At 47.4% G+C, this 23,707-nt stretch overlaps 1 protein-coding gene across 2 annotated transcripts in view; it reads left to right on the top strand.

The window, feature by feature from the left end:
* WDR31 (WD repeat domain 31) overlaps positions 1–23,707 on the top strand; it is a 607,423-nt gene that overhangs the window by 499,084 nt on the left and 84,632 nt on the right. For both annotated transcript variants that reach the window (XM_069609820.1, XM_069609821.1), the window contains exon 7: positions 12,672–12,739. In XM_069609820.1, coding sequence (XP_069465921.1) covers positions 12,672–12,739 — 68 coding nt within the window. The remainder of the gene's footprint in view (positions 1–12,671; positions 12,740–23,707) is intronic.

The following is a 23,707-nucleotide window of genomic DNA, read 5'->3' as shown; positions in this document are numbered from 1 at the left end:
TTAAGCCTAAGTCGGTCGATTGTAGAAAAATTTCTATGGACCTTAACCGAGTTTTCGTCTACTAAACACATGCGAAAACAGGCAGCAGGGCACAGCCATTTTGTGATAATCTTATCACTTGCCCCATCGCCTAGGGTGTCCTGCTTTTGCGGCACTAAATCATATCCCCCGGCCCTGAGCCTGTCATCAGCAGACGCGTACCCCCCATTTCCCAACGCCAAAGCATGTCGCGTGTCAACAATCGCTGCGCTTCAGCTAATGACGTGTCGCCATGGAAATGGCAGGAAGCCTCTTTACTCAGTAAGTATAAACAGACCGTTTGACAACACACAGCAGCAGATTTTCGATTCTCTCTGTGTTACTTTGAGTATTCTGTGACTCATTTCTGTGCTCTGGTCAGCTACCTTCGCCGCTTGTAGCCCGTGTGAACAGATACCTGGACCATCGCTATAAATTATTTTAGTTTGTTTACCACACAATGGCTACAATATTGCCGTACATGTACGAGCCCGAGTATACCGAGGAGGAACTACTGGAAAGGGAAACATGCGAAAACGATGGTCCTTCGGACAGCAGTTGGCAGGACGAATCAACGGATGAAGACCCTGAACCTAGTCGCATGGACGGTGTTTCCACCTGGTGTACATGCAGTCGGTGCAAGCTAATGCCAACCGAGAACGAGAACTGCTGCTTCTGTGAAAACTCTGGATGCGTGACCTACATTTCGGAAGGCGAGCCACGGCCGCAGTGCATCACCGAGCTGCCAGACTTCAGGGCAGCCTGCCTCACACGGTCTGTGTTGAGGATAATGATGGTGCTTATGCACGAACTTTGCGCAACTGTTCGTCCTCGTAATCCGAGTAACGAGTAAGTATACTCTGGTTGTGATGCCACTACTATTTCATGGTCGTCTCCTATATTCAAAATTACATCTACATATCATTGTAACGCATGGAAGTCGTTCAATAGTGTGCAGTGTCTAGATAGCATTTGTCAGAGCAGAATGCCATTAGTTACAAGAATTGTCATTGACAACAATGGTTTAATAAACTTATCTTGGTCATTTAAAAACAGTTTGTATCATTCTTTTTCACAGGTGGTAAAGGCTGGTGGCCTATCGTTCCTTTACATGGTGGCTTCACGGGAGGTTTGGGCACCACGTTCGAAGAGTAATACCCGCCTGTGTCGTTGGTGCCATAAGACAAACTTTCCCCAGTGACAGCGGTCAGTACAGGGGATTTTCCCTCGCTGTGCTGCAACCTGACCTGTACAATGTGTAAAGTTTAGTATTTTTGTGCCATCAAAATTAGAAACAAAATAAAACACAACATATATTTTAACAATGGTTGTTTCGATTTTTTAAATGAATCAAGTGTGTCTCCATTCAGCAGTGTTCCGGTGCCTTGTTTGCATGCCCCCGGCCCATCCATCCCACCCCCCTCTATCAATGGCAGTTCGTGCCAGTGGATGTGCGCTGCCATGGGGGGCTGTCAGGGGCGCAAACGGCCAAGGTGCCAAACAGCATGTACACTTCAAAAGGTATCCCACGCCCAGGGGCCATTGCTCACATGGCCTCCTCAGACCCCATGTCTCCAGGCAGGCCTCCCCTGAAGCAGGCCGCGCCCCTGCAATCCACATAAGTGTGTCTCCATTCAGCAGTGTTCCGGTGCCTTGTCTACACGCCCCCGGCCAACCATCCCACCCCCCTCTATCAAAGACAGTTCTCGCCAGTGGATGTGGGCTGCCAAGGTGTGTTGTCAGGGGCGCAAAAGGCCAAGGTGCCAAACAGCATGTACACTTCAAAAGGTATCCCACGCCCAGGGACCATTGCTCACATGGCCTCCTCAGACCCCGTGTCTCCAGGCAGGCCTCCCCTGAAGCAGGCCGCGCCCCTGCAATCCACATAAGTGTGTCTCCATTCAGCAGTGTTCCGGTGCCTTGTCTGCACGCCCCTGGCCCATCCATCCCACCCCCCTCTATCAAAGGCAGTTCGCGTCAGTGGATGTGCGCTGCCAAGGTGTGCTGTCAGGCGCGCAAACGGCCAAGGTGCCAAACAGCATGTACACTTCAAAAGGTATCCCACGCCCAGGGGCCATTGCTCACATGGCCTCCTCAGACCCCGTGTCTCCAGACAGGCCTCCCCTGAAGCAGGCCGCGCCCCTGCAATCCACATAAGTGTGTCTCCATTCAGCAGTGTTCCGGTGCCTTGTCTGCACTCCCCCGGCCCATCCATCCCACCCCCCTCTATCAAAGGCAGTTCGCGCCAGTGGATGTGCACTGCCATGGGGGGCTGTCAGGGGCGCAAATGGCCAAGGTGCCAAACAGCATGTACACTTCAAAAGGTGTCCCACGCCCAGGGGCCATTGCTCACATGGCCTCCTCAGACCCTGTGTCTCCAGGCAGGCCTCCCCTGAAGCAGGCCGCGCCCCTGCAATCCACATAAGTGTGTCTCCATTCAGCAGTGTTCCGGTGCCTTGTCTGCACTCCCCCGGCCCATCCATCCCACCCCCCTCTATCAAAGGCATTTTGCGCCAGTGGATGTGCGCTGCCATGGGGGGCTGTCAGGGGCGCAAATGGCCAAGGTGCCAAACAGCATGTACACTTCAAAAGGTGTCCCACGCCCAGGGGCCATTGCTCACATGGCCTCCTCAGACCCTGTGTCTCCAGGCAGGCCTCCCCTGAAGCAGGCCGCGCCCCTGCAATCCACATAAGTGTGTCTCCATTCAGCAGTGTTCCGGTGCCTTGTCTGCACTCCCCCGGCCCATCTATCCCACCCCCCTCTATCAAAGGCAGTTTGCGCCAGTGGATGTGCGCTGCCATGGGGGGCTGTCAGGGGCGCAAACGGCCAAGGTGGCAAACAGCATGCACACTTCAAAATGTATCCCACGCCCAGGGGCCATTGCTCACATGGCCTCCTCAGACCCCGTGTCTCCAGGCAGGCCTCCCCTGAAGCAGGCCGCGCCCCTGCAATGCACATAAGTGTGTCTCCATTCAGCAGTGTTCCGGTGCCTTGTCTGCACGCCCCTGGCCCATCCATCCCACCCCCCTCTATCAAAGGCAGTTTGCGCCAGTGGATGTGCGCTGCCAAGGTGTGCTGTCAGGGGCGCAAACGGCCAAGGTGCCAAACAGCATGTACACTTCAAAAGGTATCCCACGCCCAGGGGTCATTGCTCACATGGCCTCCTCAGACACTGTGTCTCCAGGCAGGCCTCCCCTGAAGCAGGCCGCGCCCCTGCAATCCACATAAATGTGTCTCCATTCTGCAGTGTTCCGGTGCCTTGTCTGCATGCCCCCGGCCCATCCATCCCACCCCCCTCTATCAAAGGCAGTTCGCGCCAGTGGATGTGCGCTGCCAAGGTGTGCTGTCAGGGGCACAAACGGCCAAGGTGCCAAACAGCATGTACACTTCAAAAGGTATCCCACGCCCAGGGGCCATTGCTCACATGGCCTCCTCAGACCATGTGTCTCCGGCCAGGATCCCTCTCACGCTGGCCGCCCCCCTGCAAACCACATAATACCATGACATATACACGTCATTCATTCACAAACACACCCCTGTTTCTAATACTTTATAAACCACTTGATATGTCTCATAAGAACATCTTTGTGCTTTTCAAGTCAACTCCTGAACGTGCTACCTGAGAACCACTGAGATCGATGCTAATCTGCTCGTCGTCGTGCTATCTGTGAACTTCTGTGACCGCTTCGAGCAAACTCGTCAGTGTGCTACCTGTGGCCATCTACCTGTTCTCCTGCCACAAACTACTCGGCTTGCTGAATCTAACTGTTTGTTGGTCAAGGTAAGGCCATGTATCACAGTCATATTTCGTTCATTTTTAAATTTCTATCTATTTGCGAGTAGAGTACTCAATAGTGCTATGTTCATTGGTCTCATTGCTATTGACTTGAGTTTCAATTGTTATGCTATCAATAGATCTATTTATTTTCATCTGTATCAATTGTCATTGAATTGCATCCGTCGCGGGTTCTGTCTATAATATAAGCATGTTTCAGTTTCGTGCAAGACAGTACATCCACGGGACGAGTCACATGTTCAGAGTTTAATCACATCATTTTTTAATTTGTGAAAGTTATGCAAATACTAAGCCGCACATGAGGAACTGGTATAGTTCCGGCGACCAAAACAAACCTTGCATTGAACATTTTATGGTTCATTTACTTTTTTATCACATTTTTATTCATCAAGAATTTATAATAATGTTGATAATTACTTTTCAGAATTTTCAACAATGCCTGCCTGTTCGATTAGCGGTTGCCCTTCGAAGACCCATGCTAAATCTGAAGGCACTACAATGCATGTATTCCCGAAAACTGTTGATCGAATAAGAGAATGGGTCAGACATTGCGGATATCCACTGGATGAGCTGGAAAGTAGAGTCCAACAAGTCTTAGAGGACAAGAGGGGTGATCGATACCGCATCTGCAGCCGGCACTTTTCCTCGAACATGTACGCCACATCTTGGGTAACAAAGAAGAATAAAAGGTGAACAACACGAAAATTGCTCGCAAACGCTATTCCAACTCTATTCGTCCACATTCCGCCACTGGTGAGTCAAGTGTCCGGATTTAGCTTTAGGCCTTGCGGTAGTGTGTAGGTAGACGAATGGATTAATTGATATTTTAGGTGTTGTGTCCCTTGTAATACTCCCTTGTGTGGGAGTCCATCTACACCGACCATTGGGTGCTGGACGCCCTGGCCCAGGGGCACGCCCTCGAATTTCTAAAAAAGTGCCCTCCCATTCCACCCGTGGTCAGGAAGGAAAATCACGTCCCTCAACTGCTATTGGAGGTAAGGGCGTTGCTCAAAAAATGTGCCATCAAGCTCGTCCCGAAGAGGCTCCAGGGCTCCGGAGTATACTCAAGGTGCTTCCTAGTAAAAAAGAAGACAGGAGGATGGCGCCCCATCCTGGACCTGCGACGACTGAACAAGTACATCAAGAAACAGAAGTTCCGGATGGCCCCCTCCAGCATGTGCTGGGACAGATGGAGGAGGGCGATTTCCTGTCGTCGTTGGATTTGGAGGATGCGTACTTCCACATCCCCATTCTGAAAGGACACCGAAAGTTCCTCAGGTCCATGGTCCAAGGACGGCACTACCAGTTCAAGGCCCTCCCGTTCGGATTGAAGTCGGCACCCAGGGTGTTCACCAAGTGCCTCGCACCTGTGGCAGCGCGGCTGGACGACTGGCTCATCTGAGCAAGGACAAGGGAGCTTGCCGTGGATCACACATCAAAGACCGTCCAGCTGCTCATGGACCTGGCATTCTCCCTCAACTTTCCCAAATCCACCCTGGTCCCGTCGCAAGCCTCACTGTTTCTGGGAGCCAAGCTCGACACAGTGGCGCGTCTGGCCTCACCATCGGAGGAAAGGACGAAGGCCATCCTGGGCAAGGTGCAGCGTCTGCTGGCCACAGACGTGGCCAGGGTGAGGTCCATCAAATCCCTCCTTGGGATGATGTCCTCCTGCATATATCTCGTGCGCCTGTGCAGGCTTCGGATGCACCCTCTGCAAGAGTTCCTCGACTCCCGCTAGATCCAAGCGACGGGCAGCTTCGAGGACGGGATCCCGCTCGACGAGACCTTTCGACGAGCAAAGCGGTGGTGGGGCACCCACGCTCATCTGACGGCGGGCACAGACTTTCAGACCCCATCCCACCAGATAACGGTGACGATGGATTCCTCCCTTGGAAGGGTGGGGAGCACACACCAGAGAACTTCACGCGAGAGGCCTTTGGCTCCCGGAGGAAAAGACGCTCCACATCAACATCCTGGAGCTCCGTGCAGTGTTTTGGGCCCTCGGGTCCTTTCTCCCATCCCTCAAGGGCAAGGTGGTGAGAATCTTCACCGACAACACCACCACGATGTTCTACATCCGGAGGCAGGGAGGAACCAGATCCCAAGCCCTCTCCAAGGAAGCCCAGGATCTGTGGCATTGGGCTGTCGCCCAAGGGATGTTTCTGGTGCCCTTTCATCTGGCAGGGATAAACAACACCATCACCGACTCACTCAGCAGGGAGCTGCGCTCGTGCCACGAGTGGGAACTACGTCAGGATCAAGTGGATCGACTCTTCCGATGATGGGGAAAACCCCAGATCGACCTGTTCACGACGGCGGCGACGGCGACAAACTCGCAAGTGCCAGAGGTTCGCCAGCTGAGGAGCATGGGCGATGCTTTCTTGTTCCCCTGGGACGGCACAACCGATGCTGGGGAAACTGCCAGCAGGCAATCTACTGTGCGCAGCTGCCTCACCTTTTAGTGGGTCCAGTTTTAGAAAGTTAGAGTCTTTCTTTCAGTTTGTGGGACATCCATTTTATTTCTAAAACGCAGTACTACAAATTCCAACATGATTATCTATTTCCGGCCATTAGTGATGCTTGGAAAATTGAACAATTGTCTATAGAAAGTACATTCAAAGGCAAAGGGTTCAGGCTAGCCGCCGATGGACAGTGCGACAGCCCTGGATTTTCAGCCAAGTACTGCACCTATCACTTTCAGGACATGGATAGTAAGAAAATTGTGAGTTTGGTGGTCGTGCAGGTGTCCCAATGTAAATCCTCAGGGGCCATGGAGAAACTAGGATTTATAAAATCATTGGAATATCTACAATCGAGGGGAATGCATATGGACCTCATAGCCACGGATGGACACGTTTCAATAGCCAAGACAATGAGAGAGCAGTTCCCACATATTAAACATCAACTTGACGTATGGCATATTGCTAAATCAATCAATAAGAAAATCTCGGCTGCAAGGAAAAAAAAATGTTTGGAAAGTATTTCACAGTGGTCACAGTCTATCAGCAACCATCTTTGGTGGAGCTTCAAAACTTGTGAAGGGTCAGTGGAAATTCTACTTAAGAAATGGCGGTCACTAATGCACCACTGTACCAACGTTCACCGCTGGACAGAAAACTAACATTTCCACCAATGTGAACATGGCCCTTTGTCCCCAGAGGAGGCACGGAAGAAGAAGTGGTTGATTCCATCTTCACCTACACACAAAGCCATTCAGAAGATTGTGTTTGATAAAACTCTATCAAGAGATTTGAGGGGACTGACAGAATTATGTCACACAGGAGGTTTGGAGGTGTTCCACAATATGTTCCTAAAGTACAGGCCAAAGCGATTGCATTTCGGCATACAAGGCATGAAACATAGGACTCTACTAGCGGTCTTGGCACATTACGAGAATGTGTGCCGTGAACAATCTAGGACTATGGGAAATGTAGGGTTGCTTCGCTACACTACGGCTTTTACAAAAAGAAGTAAAAAATGGGTGGTCAAACCAGTATATGAGGAAATGGAATTCGACTTTGTTAAAGGCCTTATTGTTAATGTACTAGAGATGCACACACATGGAATTTTGAGCGATTCTGTGCACAGCACAGATACATTGCCACCAAACATTGCCACTGTGCCATGTCCACCCAAAGCAGAGCTCGTTGAGAAGTACAAATCCCGGTATAAATGATTATAATCTGATTGTCTTTTTGAAAAAAATGTTATTGTAGAGTGTACATATAAAGTATGCTAACCCTAACCACTCCCTTCACCATCCTGAGTGGCGTACAACCTGGGTGTCATCTTTGACTTCTCTCTCTATTCACCTCATATCGCTGACCTTTTCAATATGTGTATGTATATATTTTTGTTTTTGTAACCAAGCTTCGCAATCTCATGTAAATGCTGCGCACTGTTACCTGAGGAGAGGCTTGCGCATTACAAATAATAAACAAACAAACAATAAATCTCACTTTCAGCTCAACTCCTCAGGTACTTTATACTTTTCCTCACCTTCCCCCAAAAAGTCAATGTCTCCATAGTTCTGGTTCTCTAGGGCTGCAAAGCTTGCGGACAACGAGGACAAACTTGGGGACCTTGGAACGCGCCAAGCGAGGCATTGCAGATGGGAGAGAAGCCAGTTTGCATTAGCACAGTGAGGCCTAGTACAAAGATGGAGTCCAGTATTCAAGTTCTCACGGATGGCTTTACACGGGATGTTGCAAAGTAGGAATGTATGCTCATTCAGAATGAAGGTCACCAGCTTTGAATTTTTGCTCACGGGCTGGAGAGGCCCGCGACTCGCACTGGCAGTATAAGGTTCTATTGTTTTTTGACCTTGAGAGACGGGGACCATGCCCAACGGACTTCATTTGAAGGAGGGGTGCAATAACGTAAGAGACGATAAGGCTGAAAATTTGGATACTAGACCGAGTTTCATGTCAGTTCAATATATGAAAAATCGTTGGCACAGACAGAGTGGGATTTACGGACTGCATTACGGTGAGACAATGGAAATGGCAAATATAATGTAAATAACTCTTTAGATGATTTTATACCGGAATATAATACCAATAGCATACCGTTAAAGCCAGGTTAAGTTGTACTTGTCCGTTCTGTGTGGCATATTACAATGAAGAGCAAGTAAAAAAGTTGTGGGATCATACCGTCCCCATTCGACACGCATGTAGACAGTCGTTTCTCAGTGGTTCAACGCTAATAAATCATTAAATTGTGTGTTAACCTCGATTTCTTTTGTCAGTTTTCGCATTGCTTTTAGAGCCGAACATACTCCATTGCACTATCCTCGCAAGCAAATAGTTTCACCTCGGCCCTAATAAATAAAATCAATAATAGTAATAAAGATCGGCTGGTGAGACTAATTTCAATTTTTATGTTTTCAAAACAAGTAAATCCTACCCTACTGCGACTGTCATCTATTCCGGACTCCGGCCGACGGTTTCTTCAGTCGCCAGCTGCAGCTTCTTGTAAACAACTGCACTACCTTGACTATTTTATGGGACGATCGCCAAGGGCCCATATGCCCTTACGCAGTACTAGCGGCTAGAAGCAACATATCAACCTTTAAGGTGGCCTAGTGCCTAGTTGATGGAACAGCCTTGCGATTCACTGTGCGACCAAAGTGCTTCTTTTAACGAAAACCAACACCCTGTGCACCATAAAGGAACAGCGCGTGACTCACGATAAACTTTAGCGGATTTGCGGATCGAGAGCAAAGAAAAAAAATTCCATTCCGATTTAATATGCCAATTGCTGAATATTCTCTAAACATTTAATGTCAAATAAATGTACTTTACCAAATGTACAATCTTGCGGTTTGATTTTAAACTACACAATTCGGAAACTTTCATATTCCGAATTGTGGCGCGCTGTGTTGTGAGATGATCTGTGTTGGTTTCCGGGTTCTGTGTGAAGTCACGTAGAAGACGACTGGGCGCGTTTGGCTACGCAGCCCCGTAACGTCACGGAGAGAGGCGGGGAATATGAATGCTTTGTTGATGTCAGGCTCAGGGGCGGGGGATATGATTTAGTGCCGCAAAAGCAGGTCACCCAGGGCGATGGTGCAAGTGATAAGTAGATGAAAACTCGGGTAAGGTCCATAGGAAATTTTTCTACGATCGACCGGCTTAAAAACACATGGCCGACCCGTAGGGACAATACAAATTTCTGACCGAACCATTCCTTTAAACATTTTTGTTTGTACTATATTGAAAAAGAAGAAAATTCTATTATAATATTGACTTCTAATTTCTCCTCAAATAGGGTATGTGCCCAGACATCTAAAATTGTATATGCATATGGATACCAGTTTAACCAAGCTTATTTAACTATGCTCCGGTCAAATTATGGGCCAGATTTCAATTCTCTTATGTGTATCCAATTCTAATTTATAAATCAAAGGATTGCTATAGTAACTGCATGTTTACATCATGACTAAAATGATTTTCATTACAGAATATGTTTAATCGATATTCTAAAGTAATCCAACAAACCTTCCACTCAGATGCACCCGTCTATTTGAGTCAAGCAAGTCTAACAGGGATTTCCCACACGCATTAAATGTTTAATTAACTTATATTTAATTAATTTACATGACTCTGGGATTCCACACAAATCATATAATGTTAAAACACCTTCCGCAAGAACCTCATAAGAAATCTTAGAACTATATTCACCCATCAGAACTCAAATATTTTTACTTATATCCTTGGACAATATTTCTAAGACATTATCGTAAATCAGACCTAGTAGTAAGCAGACATTACAAAGGCGGATTTTAGAACCAATTTCACAAGAGACTTCATGGTAAGTAAATATTATTTCAATACAGTGCATATCTGTATATTTACTTTTAGATTAATTAATATTACCAGGCCTATGTTTGCCCTACATAGATTCCCTTTGAACAGTCGTACAGTGTGAACAGAAAAATCATTACAGTTGAAATCTGAGGTCATTTATTTTTTAAATACCTATAATACCAGCTAGAATCTGTAGTCTGCATAATACCAGTCTGTATAATAAAGTCTATCTAATACCAGCTAACAGCTTTCCAACCAGAATAGTTTTTTCTGTAGTCCTGGGATTTTGGGGACACTTGAGGTTGAAGAGGCAATATCGCCACAACCATTTTTTCCTGTACTGTTGCAGTCAGTTGATACTTTGTCAGCACAACCATATAATGAGGCATGGCTTTTCCAATGCGTGCACCCATACCTATTCTCTCTGTTATGCTTACTTGCACCCCTGACGTAGCCTCCTGTACCATGAGGCGTGGCTTTTCTAGTGCGTGCACCCATACCTATTTTTCCTGTCATGCTTACCTGTAGCCTACCTGTTGCTGCTTATCTGAGGTAGACCCCCATACCATGAGGCATGGCTCTGCCCAATGCTTTCTATGAACCACTTGTATTCTGTTAACTGTATATGTGGTCTTTCACTTTTAAGAATGTCACGTCGCACTTACTGTAACTAGCGCCCTGATGCCTGAGGGATTGGTGCGTTGCTATAAATGCAAAAATAAATAAGTAAATATAAAGGATTTCGTACTGTGTCTTGTGTTACCATCATTTTTAAGGCTTCTTGACGTATTACCCTAGACAAATTATATTTCAAGAGTTGCTGTGGGCATAAATTAGAATATTGCATAATATTTAAAGATTTTAATACTTCGACTGCCCGTTGGATTGCGTGCACTCTACTTTTAAAATAGAGTAATTTCTGTTCCTGGAACATCTGAGGTACAATATGGAATTTTTGAGGTCTAGTCTTTCTTGGTATACCACGCAGAGGCCTAACTTGCAAGTGTCCTTTTGCAAGAGAAAGGATTGGAAAGATCTGGCATAAATGGAGCACTGCACAAAACAGTATTCATGGCTAAGAAGGTGATGGAGAGATGATGCAGGTGGTAGCTGCCTTAGTTGGATAGAATATGATACTCGATTTGCAAATACTATTGAAAAACCTGCAAGAAAGTACTAAAGCCAGCAGTATTTTTATAACTGAAATCTCTTGGGCATACATGAGCCATGGGCAGAGCAAAACAGCAGTCATGGTTGAGAAAAATGACATGGCAACTGCAGCCATTTTAGGGGAGGTGGTTTTGTAAGGAATCTGATTGTTTGGCATTTATGCGACAGCCGATAGTGCAGTGCCATGACATTAGTCTCTGCCTGAGGCCAAATAATACCCAAAACATGACTAATGAAAGAGTAGAACAGTGATCATGTGTGATGGGAATATCCTTATAAGGAGGCGGGCTGTATCAGGTGGGTAGAAGTAGTGGAATTGTAAAGGTCTTGTATGATCAGGTAAAATCATGTCCCTTAAAGTCCAGTTAGGAGGTTCATTGTTAATGTAACCCACTTAAATGCCTCTTACTGACTTTTCTGTATGGGGCTTATTGGGCAAAACCCTATAAAAACCCTGAGGTGATCTGGGAGGGCCACAATATTTGGACGGGATATTCTGTTAGTTTCCCTGTCCATTTCTGCAAAGCTATATGAGGGTAATGGTTTGCCAGGTTCAGTGAATAGATTATGTGCTGCACAGGAAATCCCGTCTGAGATGCCCCATGAGAGGGGAATGTTCACTGAAAAGTTGACACAAATTTGACTAATTGTTCTGACAACCACTGTAGCTGAAGTAATAAACCTCTTTTGAATCCTGATTTTCACTGTTCTTCTGGCCCTGATCTTCCACACAACCAATGGTCCAATTAACCAAGGGAGCTCTTTCGTGAGTTGCATTACATGCTAGATTTACATAATCATCCTCAGTTTCATAACTGTTGCAATGCTACCCCTGTGCTTGATGTCTAACGTGATCTGAATCACATATAACAGTCCAGCTCTAGAGCTGATGGACGCCCATCAGCCTTGCACCATTTCATGTTTCCGCCTTTAATTTTTATAATGATGTTAGTATAGTTTGATGCATTACCCATTGCCCATTACTGTTCCCTTTTCTGTGGGGATAACTAAAGCAATAAGTGGTTAACATGTTATGGTTTCTCCAGTGAAATGCATAAGGAGTGTATTATTGTTAACTCTAGCACCTATTTTCCTGTGAGTCCTTTCAAAAGGTAGATATTTATAGAAGGTATTTCACAATACGTAGGGGTAAACGTCATCAGTGTGTGCACCAGAAATTGCATGGGAACGCAGATCACAAAGTGCTAGTCGATTAAATAATGAAGGTGGTTCTCACCCTGAAGCATTGTGCATCAGTTGAGAGAATGTTCAATGGCTTTGCTCTATTCATGCTTTATAATTGTATGGGGAGTGGTCAAACCTCTCATCCCTTAAAATGTAGTTCTTTTTGTTAACCTGATATTTTTTTTACCCTCAGGTGACGCACATGTGCTGGGTTCCCAACGACTCCTATTTCATCCAAACCTCAGAGGATAAAACGATCCGGTGAGTTTATAATGGAAAATTATAATCCCTTTGCTTTTTGCCACTAACTTCCTACATGCTTATTTATATGGACTGGCGTTTAGCTATCTGCACCTGCTTGCTTGATCCTACATGTTCTAACAATTGTTGCCTTTAAAGTTTTAAAATATCAGATATGTTTTAAATTGATAATCTGAAAATACCCTCCTTATTGCACTCATGGACAATCCCGTCTGGATTATCAGTTTAGAAAATTAGAGTGGCACCTTGGATTGTGCTTTACCAGATTGCCAGTCACAAGAGCCGGAGCTGGCTTTTGGCTTCTTTTGCTTTGCTTTGAGTCTGTCACGTTATTGTGACTTGTACCATGCACCACTGCCATTTTTCATGGTCTCCAGGCCCTCTGGCGGATCAGAAAAGGAAGGGGATTGGCATGGTAAATTAGTAGAGTTGAGAGGGAAAAGCGCAGGAGAGCTTCCAGGGGCTGTTTGTAGCTTCAGTTAGGAAAAACTGGTCACTGTGTGCTGGCATGATTTTGGCAAATCGGATTTTGTGTGATGTTTTGTGGGTGGTTCTATGTGGGTGTTCCATGTACATATTGCGAAGAGTTGGTAGAATGTCTGTTGTAGTTTGGGTGTTTTGTGTTGATGATCTGTGTCATGTTATTTCTGTGTCGGATGGTGGGTATGCATAGTTTTTAGTAGGATTGTCATGGGTAGTGTGTGTTTGGTTTAACCCTTTGGGTTAGTATTATTCCTATTGGATTCGGGTTGATTTTTCTTTGGGCGGTGCAGTCTTGTAGAGTTCTCTTGCGCTGCCGTGGCGAGATTTGTTGTTCCGATATTTTCCTCGGCTTAGTGCATTAAAGAGCAATGTTTTTACCAGTTTCCTGAATTTTAGGTGATCGTCTGTTGTTCGTATTTCCTTTGGGAGTGAGTTCCAGAGTTACACAGCTATGCAGGAGAATCCTGATTCCCCATAGTTTAAAGTAGTTTTTCGGTTTGAGGCGAATGCTGTTGCTAGATCACGGTGTTCGTATTGGTTTTGTGATGAATCTGATGATGTCATCACTCTTTTACACAGGGTGGCTACTCCCCATGTGGGAAGGGGACGGCAGCAGCTACCCGATCCATGACCCTGGGAGCGGCTATATGAGGGAGGACCACATGGGGGGAGTTGACTCTTAAGGGGATAATACAACATCATTGAAGGAAGTGTATGTCCCCCATTTCCTTTTCAGGATGTTCCCTCCATTCCTCATGATTTTATAGCATATTGTTACACTCTCCCTCAACCACTTGCCAAGTCTACTTCAAGTATTAACAACTGAGACAAGGAAGAGGCAAGGAGCAGTGATGATTACTCCCAACATCAACTTCCTCCAGATCATACAAGGAACAATGTGACAACCACTGAGAAGAGAAAGAGGGACGGAACAATGAAGATGACTAAAACCGGTAAACCAACACAGCACTCTAGTCTTTGGAAGTCAGTCAATCATTTATTTATTTATTAATCATGCCGGGAAGTTTAAATCTGCAACAGCTGACACCAAGCAGAGAGGTGCAGAAGCTGCGTTGTACAGCGGCCTGTGCTGACACTGGTCAGAATGTTGAAGGAAAGCATGCAGTGGGAAGTGGCGTGAAGGCGAATGCAGATGGTGCGTATAGGATCTAGAGAGCAGTAAGCCCGCCACCTGAGAGTACCAGACAGTGGGAACCATGCGCAGTTAAAAAGGATACAGCAAAGACACAGCGGCTAATGGGACGCATGCCGAGCCAGCAGATGGAGAGGAACAGAATCAGAGAAACGCAAGAGAAACTGGAAGAACCCAGTAAGCCCAAGGAAGACGCACAGGTTACTGTGTTGCCTGAATGTGTGTGCCTTTTAATGAAAGGACCACAAAAGAGGAAAAGCCTGTGCAGAGATTAACATATTTGTGAATCATGCCACGAATGGAACGCCGAGTCCATATTACAAAGTATATGTGAATGGTCTTGAGGAAAGGGAAGAGACCCAGTGTATGAGAGGAGGAGCAAATATTAAAACAGACTTTGTTAAACAAGGGTTGATAAGCCAACGTTGGGCAAATATCATTTAGTGGATCAAAGAGAAAGTAACTGCGTGCAAGTCCTTGCAGGAGAGTAAACCAGGCAAAGCCATGTGGTTGCAAAGAAATTGCAAAACAAATATTTGAAAAACTGTATAAAATTCCTGGCCAGAGAGTATACCAGGCAAAGCTAAGTGTGTGTAAGAAAGTGAAAGAGATGGCATCTAAGACCTGGCAGGAGAGTATGCCATGTGAAGCCAAGTTTGTAAAGAAACTGTAAGCTTTGAAAGGTGGAATAGGAGTCCTGGCAGAAGAGTATAACAGGCAAAGTGAAGTGTGTGTAATAAGGTACAGTAAGAGAAGAATTTCAAGGAAGATCCATGCCCTTGAGATTGTGAAAGGTTTTAAAGGTGGAAAGGAGCCTGGCAGGAGAGTATACCAGGTGATCTGCGAGTCTGGGACCCACACCCACATTTTAACACAGTGAAAAGAGAACCCCAAGGAAGACACATGCCCTAAGGATTTTTAACTGTTTTGAATCTAAAGAGAAACCTGGGGAAGGGAGCCATTTCACAGAGAACTGTGAACCCACCAAGAGGACAGAGTTAACTTCTTGGGATTACAAGGAACCTGGATTATTCTTTGTTGGACCTTTTCATTTTGTTAAACGATATCTGGGGTAGGGAGCCATTCCCTGGAACTGTGAACATTGCCCACTTGGAACTTTTTGGTTGGATTTACCCGTTTGTGTTTGATCTGAACATTTGTGCACTTTGAGAACCAGAGATGAAATCCTTTACAAGCTAAAGTTAGTTTTTGAGTGTGAGGGCCAGAATAGGATTTAGGACACAGTATATATATTTTGCTTTGGACATCTTGACAAAAGACAGACACATTTGTTTTGGTTGAGGCAGGGAAGCACATCCTAGATTAGGGATAATGAGGCATTTGCCAACTACCTTTATCATTAATAAAGGTTTATGCCCACAATTATAAGCTCTCTGTGTACGTGTCTCATTCCTCACAGTTTATAGATGGAGATGTTCTCCTGTATGAATTCTGCTCCTTGGTCATGTATCGCTCTGAGTGTTATGTAGAGAGTTTTGAATAATATTTGTTTTTTTGACTGGTAGCCAATGCAGTGTTCTTAGCACTGGTGTGATGTGTTCTCTTCTAGATAGTCTAAAGCGCAGTCTTGCTGCTGCGTTTGTAGCTTCCTCATAAGGTATTCTGGAATTCCGATGTAGATGCTGGTAGCGTAGTCTATTCTTGACATGACGAGAGAGATGACAGTGAGTGTTCTGTGTATGAAGGAGAAGAAGGTAATTATCTTGTTATTTGTTCATAGACGTAGCTTTCTCATAGCTTTGCTAGGGTGTTGGAATATTTGAGATTTGGTTGGTAGTTGGTTAAGTCTTCCGTGTTACCAGGTATATCTTTTAGGAGTGGCTTTATGTAGGCCGATTTGAAGGTTTGTGGCACGGTTCATGTTGCTAGAGAGGTTGAAGAGGCTGAATTAATATTATGCCAGTGTTCTCTTGTTTAGGATAGTTTTGTAGATGTCTGGTGGGCAGGGGTCTGCTGGAGAGCCCACTCTGTTGCTTTTGCTCACCAGGCTCTGGAATTTATTTGTCGAGATCGATGGGAGGTGGTTTAGTCTAGTCTGTGGTTTTGGAATTGGCTGATTGAGGTAATCAATTGTGCTATTTGGCTTGCTTTGTATAATTTGCTGCATGCTAGTGATTTTGTTCTTGAAGTGATCGGCAAGGTTGTCGCATAGTTTTGGATGCAGGTTGGTGCGTTGCTGCACATTCACGATGTTGAACATTTCTTTCTGGGTGTCGCTTGATTTTGTGATCCGTTCTTTGTAGTATGTCTTTTTTGCAATAATATATTTTAATAATAGGTAAGGCCCCTGCTTTCATCCATTCATGCACTTATCAGCGCCCTGCAATCTCTTTAAAGACCTATTGACAATATAGTATTTTACATAGCACTACCTAGCACATTTCTCCCACTTCTAAGTGCTGTAATGATAACTGTTATTATTGCCTCATTTAATGTTCCACAATTTGGTGGCCGGGAGGATAGCTTAGGGGCAACACACTCATCTTGGAAACAAGACTACACTAAGCAGCACCAGTTCAATACCTGGTCCTGGTCTTAGAAGCTGGTATCTGGCATGATGGCAATATAGAAAACGTATTTATTGTTATTATTATTATTATTTAGCCATCTCGGAAGGATGAATTGGAAGTTGGCTCTTCCACAATACAAACTTGCAAAGTGCTAATTTGCCCCATGTCGGAGGCCGATACTTAACCTGTGAGTTAGCAAAGCAGCACAGTGACTTTAACATTTTGTAATAAGCTGAGCATTATGATATGATACATCATTTATATCACTCCTGTACACAAGTGTTTCTAGGCGTGACAAGACCAGCTAGGGCAGACAGAGGGAGGACAAGACAAACTATCTTTCTAGGCCTTTTATCATTCAGTTGGTGCAAGTGTGACAATGCAAAGTGCAGGGGGAAGGGGAAGGGAAAAGGGTCAGGGAGAGGGAAGGGGGAAGTGTAATCAAGGCAGCATTACTCTGAGTAAATGCAGCCAGGGCAGCGTGGCTCTGGGTAAGTGTAGGGAGGCAGAGGACTGTAGAGGTTACAGTTACAGTCCCCCAAAAAGCACAGAGGTCCGGAGGCAGTGCAGGGGGGGACTAACCAGAGGGGGGCCTGGTACCTGATGAGACTCTGAGGGTAGTCAAGTGACCAGTCAACACAGCAGACATGTAGGTTCAGCAGGGGAGGGAGAGAGAGAAAGCTCAAGTTTGAGAGGGGAAGGGTGGCCGTTCCAGTGGGCGGCACCTGCAGAGGAGAGAGATCTAGCCCCCATTCTCTGCCTGGAGAGACATCTGACCCTCATAGAGTTGGAGGAAGCAGAGCAAAGGGCTTGAGAAGGAAGGTATTTTGGAAGAGAGAGTTGGATGTAGTGTGGGCCCTAGCCCCAGAAAACCTTGTGGACGATGCAGAGGGTCTTGAGCCAATGGAGAGATTTCAGGGCTGGAGAGATACAGTCCCTGGGCTTGAGGCCAAGGATAAGACTTGCAGTCCTGTTCTGGATTAGTTGCAGTGAGCGGAGAGTAGAGGAAGGCAGGTTGAGAAAGAGGCTGTTGCAATAGTCCAGCCTACAGAAAAGAAAGAATACCTCTGTGGAGGTGCAGCTGGTAGTAGGGCTGGTAGTGGGCCTCTTTGGAAATGTCTGTGATGTGAGGAGAGAAGGAGAGAGAGGAGTCGAAGATGACTCTAAGGTTTTTGGCCTCAGAGGAAGGCGAAGTAAGAGGGCCCAAGGAGGGCGGCCACAGTGAGAGTGAGAAAGCGGAAGCAGGGATCGCAATGAGAAGGATCTCTGTCTTACTGTGAAAAAGGCAGCGATATTCGGAGATGCACCAAGCATGAATCGCGGATAGACAGTCAGGAATGAGCAAGAGAGGAGAGGAGGCTGAAGAGAGCCTGAAAGAGAGCCGAGTGTCATCCACATAACACTGAAAATTAGAGGAGAAGGTAGAGATCAGGTGGGCCAAAGGGGCCAGGTACACATTGAAAAGCCAGGGTGAGAGTGTAGAACCCTTGGGGAACACCACATGTGGAGAGTGATGTGGCAGACAGAAAAGGACCCAAGTTGGACCTGGGAGGGTCGGTCCAGAGAAAGGAGGTCAACCACTCCAGGGCCTGGTCCGTAATGCCCAGGTTCTCGCAGAGTCGATTGATCAGGCTGGTGTGATTGAACGTATTGAAAGCAGAGGACAGGTCAAGGAGGATGAGGGCAGAAGGAAGGCTGGGGTCAAGATTGGAGAGCAGGTCTTCACAGGTGTTCAGGAGAGCAGTTTCCGTTCTGCTGGCTGCTCCGAAGCCAAACTGATGGTCATGGAGACAACCAACAGATTCACTGCCTCATTACGAGTTTGGCAGTAACCCTTAAATGCGGCGGTAATGCTATTAGAGCCGCATTTAAGGGTCCGCCAAATCACGCGTTTCACAGAATTTACCCCCAGCTCTGAGCTGGTGGCAAATCGGCCACGATTTTGCCGATTTTCTGTGCTATTACCGCCACGCTAATACCGCCGGCGGTAATAGCACCGAAAATTCCCTATTGGGCAATGGGAAATTCCCGAATGGGCCCAATGGGTAATGGGGACGTACCGTCTGCCAAACCCATGATCCGGCGCTAATAGAGCCGGGGGTTTGACAGTAAGGCTAATAGCCCCGCGGTAATACTACCAGGGATACCGCCCAACTCATGATGAGGCAGTCAGTATGGAGCGTAAGCTGGGAGATGGCCAGATTTTGGCTTGCTTATCTTATGCTACATTTTTCTTGTGTTATATTTTTATTACATTTCAAATCAAAAACTTAACATTTACAATTAGTACAATTGCAACAGAATTCCATTGTCAAGCGGTTTAAATATAACAGAATGCTAATGAATGTATACTATGTAGTCTCATAAGCAGCAACTACAGGTGTAAAGTGTACGCCCCTCTCTCCCAAAACATCATGCGACACTCTACAAGGTGGTCTTAGCGGGTTGTAAATACCCCACTGATAGATATACCTATGTTAAAAATAAAGACTCGGCAATCTGATTCAAGGTGGCCTTAGGTCAGATGGGTACTGTAGTTCAAGGAACTCGTCCCACCTTGAATACAAACTTTCAGCTCCCGCAATGACAGCCCTCTGTACATAGAAGTCCTTCTCGGCTGCGGTCCACTTTAGGGGTGGACCTCCGATCTCCTTACCCAAAATAGGCCCACCTCTTAAGAAGCGAGTGCACGTTTGTCCGTAAAGGAAATTTATTGTATACAAACAGCCGGGAGGGTCTAGACGACGTCTAAGAGACAGAACTAACCTGATTCTCCTCGAACCACACAAGATACACTTTATATACATTGTTGCGACATTTAACACACTCCCACATATTTCATTACAAAGTCATCCCCCAAATATAATTGACTAACCCTGTACAAGGAAATCTAATCCCCCTGAGTTCCCACGCTCTCACTGGATATAGTCACTTAACCACCATCCCCTTCAATACAAATTTGCATTAGCTCATATTTACAGTCGTTCCATAGTTGGTTGTGACATCATCACTTAATTACATATTATCCTACCACAATACTAATTTATTACAAGTTCCACCTGGTCAGGGACCGGTTAACCACAGGCGTGATTTACATGGCTTTTACAAGAACTCTTCATCAATATGAGGAGGGACAGAAATAAGCAAGTTCCATTTGAACCGGCGATAAACATCTTATCCACCCACACTTACTGACATCCCTGGTATTTCTCATCTCCCACTAATATATTAGAACTACCATTTAAGCTCACATGGCCTCTGGCCACATCCTGGTAATTTCCCTGAGAACCTAATTGAATCCCATAAACCATTTGCCACCTCTGCTCTTGAGCACCTCTTGTAGCAGGTTTATTACCTGGCCCCAAGTCGACCCTGCCATGTGGCCGGACTTCCCTGGTCACTGAATAACAAATTCCCATTTTCCCAGAAAGATTACTTCGAGGGGATTGGGTCCTCCGACGTATTCCATATCTATGACAGTAATCACCACAGCTGCGCTGCTTCGGAAAATCTTTCGGCATCTGCGTCCTGCGTCGATGACGTCGATATGCCGTCCTCGAGTCGACGTCACCCGATGTTATAAGTAGGACGCACAACGCCCGTAGCCTCAGTTCTGTTTTTTCTGCGAACGTGTTCGCTTCGGAGACCTCGCCGCGCCTCGATTCTACTGAATCCTGTTCTTTCGGTTCTTCGAACCTGTTTCTTCATTGCTATCGAATATGATGTCTTCAGCTTCTTCCACCCCGCGGTCCGGGTTTAAGAAGTGTCGGGTGTGCAGGTCCAAGATGTCCCTGACAGATATGCACAACGCTTGCCTCTGGTGCCTCGGGGAGGACCATGATACGGATGACTGTCGACTGCCAATCGCTCACTTCGAAGACCTTGCGGGAGCGTAAGAAGAAGCTGTCAGTCGGTAAGGTGGCCAAGCCCCGGAAGTTGCGTTCCACTGGTCTTTCAACGGACGATTCGAGGGGCGACTCTCCGCATAGTCGTCGTGAGTCCGGGGGTTCTCGGTCTGGGAGTAGGTCCCGCCATTCCTCTGCCTCTTCGAGGCACTCCAGGAAGCGCCGTCACAGGTCGCCTTCCCCGCCTTCTTCCGAGGACTCCGCCTGTCGGCGGGTAGCTTGTCCCAACAAGCATTCCACTCCGGAGGAATGGGATTTGTTCCGAAAGGAGATGTTGGTGATTTTTCAATCGCAGGGCTCCGGTCCGGCCACGCAATCTGAGGACGCCGGTCAAGGCCGCGCTAGAGACACCGCTCGTCCGCCTTCGGGCTCGAGCAGTCGTCGCGACCACCGGGCGCCTTCGAGGTCCCGGTCGGACAAGGATGGTCGCTCTAGGCATGCCCGTTCCAGGTCCCGGTCCTCGATGCCAACGAGACCGTGAGACTCTGTGAAGTCTTCAAAGAAGACATCAACGCCGGCGGCGCCGAGGTCGTCGACAGACTTTCTCGAGGCCCCGCCTCCGAGGAAGTCCTCGACGCCTAGGCTGTCGAGAGACACGCTTGGGGCACCGCCCTCGAGGCCTGTGTCGACACCGTCAAAGCTGTCGGCGCCGCGCTCGACGTTGACGCCCATTCCGTCGACGCCCTTGACGCCTTTCGAGGCAGCCTTGTCGGAGGTACCCGTGGCACGGTGGCACCCCCAAGAAAGGCGATGGATAAGGCTAAACATGTCTTTGTGCCTTTTTCTGTGCCCTTTTTCCAGCCTCTAGATTATATTTCTGAGGTAGATGAGGGGTCTGAGGAAGGTGAGGTTCCTGCATTGGTTCCTGATGATATTGTTTCTGGTCACAGTCAACTTGAGAACCTGCGTCAGTCGCTGCACGACGCCAGTGTTCTAGACACCTATCCGGAGGTGAAGTTTGGTAGGCCGAAGCCTGGCCCGCATGCCGAATCTTCATATCGGCGCCTCATGTCGAGGGTCACTAAGTACCTGGGTTGGTCTGCCCCCCCCCTGGGGATTTTCAGCAGGATGACCTGACTGATATCTTGGACCAAGGTCCTCCAACTGACCCGGTGCTGCCATTCCATATGGCCTTGCAGAGAAGGGTAGCTGCAGCTTGAACTTCTCTGGAGAGTCTCTCGGCAGTGAGCAAGTCCTTGCCGAAGAAATATCGCCCAGCCAGTGGCGACCCCTGCTACATGACAACGCACCCTACTCGGGAGAGTTTGGTGGTGCAGGCGGCTACGGCCCCCGCAAAGCAGACGTCATACCCTACCATCCCTCCTGATAGGGACTACAAACGTTTTGACGGCTGGGCGAAGAAGGTATTTTCTTCTTGGGGTATGGCGCTTCAGGCTGCCAACTCCGTTTGTGCCTTGTCTCATTTCACGCACACTCTGTGGAACTGTATTTCCCTAGTGGCTGATCATATTCCCGAAGGGGAGGAATGGCATGGTTTCCTTGATATCGTGCAGGATGGCAAGGACGCCATGTGTGAATCCGTTCAGTCGGGGTTGATTGTGTCAGCCGTTCCATGGTGGCGAACACCGTAATGCGCAGGTTTGCGTGGTTGCGGAAGTCGGGTTTTGCTCCGGATGTGCAAGCCCGGCTCCTCAACATGCCCTTTGTTGGTGAACATCTTTTTGGCAGCATGGCTGACGAGAGTCTTGAGAGGTTGCAGACCTCGAAAGCTGCAGGAAAGTCGTTGGGCGCTGCAGTCCGCCAACCTCCGCCTTTTCGTCCTAGGGGACAGCAATGGAGGGGAGGTTCCTTTCGTTATTACTCATCCTTTAGTAAATCGAGAGGAGCTGCAAGCCAAAGGGGCAACCGTAGGAGTGCCAGAGGTGGAAAACAAGGTACTCGAGGTGTCAAGGCCGCGCGTGCAGTTGCCTCTTTGCCCTCAGGCACTGCAGCAGCCGCTTCAGCTCAGTCATGAGGCCCATGCTTCTCCGGTTGGGGGAAGGCTGGCGCAGCATCTGGTAGAATGGCGTGCCATTACTTCAGATGTGTGGGTTCTGGAGATCATAGCCCACGGCTACTGTCTTACTTTCCGGCAGAGGCCTCAAGACAATCCACCAGGGAACCTCTCTTTGAAGAGTCCGGATCCGCTCCTTGCGCAGGAAATTCAATCCCGGCTGGAGAAAGTCGCCATAGAACTGGTTCCTGTAGCGGAGAGGAAGAAGGGATGGTATTCCCCTTATTTTTTTATTCCGAAGAAAGACGGAGGATTGAGACCCATCATGGACTTGCGCGGTTTGAACAAACTCCTCAGGAAGGACAAGTTCAAGATGGTTACTCTCTCTCAAGTCCGCCATGCCCTTCAACTTCAGGACTGGTTGGTGTCTCTCGACCTCAAGGGCGCTTATTTTCATGTGCCGATGCATCCAAAGCACAAGAAGTACCTGAGGTTCGCGGTTGGCGACTCGCACTTTCAGTTTAGGGTCCTGCCGTTTGCATTGACCTCCGCCCTGAGGGTTTTCACCAAGCTCATGGTGGTTGTGGCAGCGCATCTCAGGAAAGGGGGGATTCACGTCTACCCCTACCTGGACGATTGGTTGATCAGGGCGCGCTCTCCCGAGCAAGTCCTGGATCATCTGTCCGTCACCTGTCACTCCCTTCACAAGCTGGGCTTCCCCCACAACTTAAAGAAGTCTCACTTGATGCCAACTCAGCGGCTCCAGTACATCGGAGCAGTGCTCGACATGTCCCTGGGGCAGTGTTTTCTCCCCAGGTGAGGGTTCTTCACGTTTAGCAGATGGTGCACAAGTTTCGACATGCCAAGAGTCTCCCGGCGTTCGAGTTCTTGAGGCTGCTCGGCCTCATGGCATCCTGCATTCTTCTGGTGCCAGATGCCCGA

Source organism: Ambystoma mexicanum, chromosome 8 (assembly GCF_040938575.1).
Source record: "Ambystoma mexicanum isolate Mex_15411 chromosome 8, UKY_AmexF1_1, whole genome shotgun sequence".
NCBI classification, from domain to species: domain Eukaryota; kingdom Metazoa; phylum Chordata; class Amphibia; order Caudata; family Ambystomatidae; genus Ambystoma; species Ambystoma mexicanum.
This window is presented reverse-complemented; position numbering and strand designations above follow the sequence as displayed.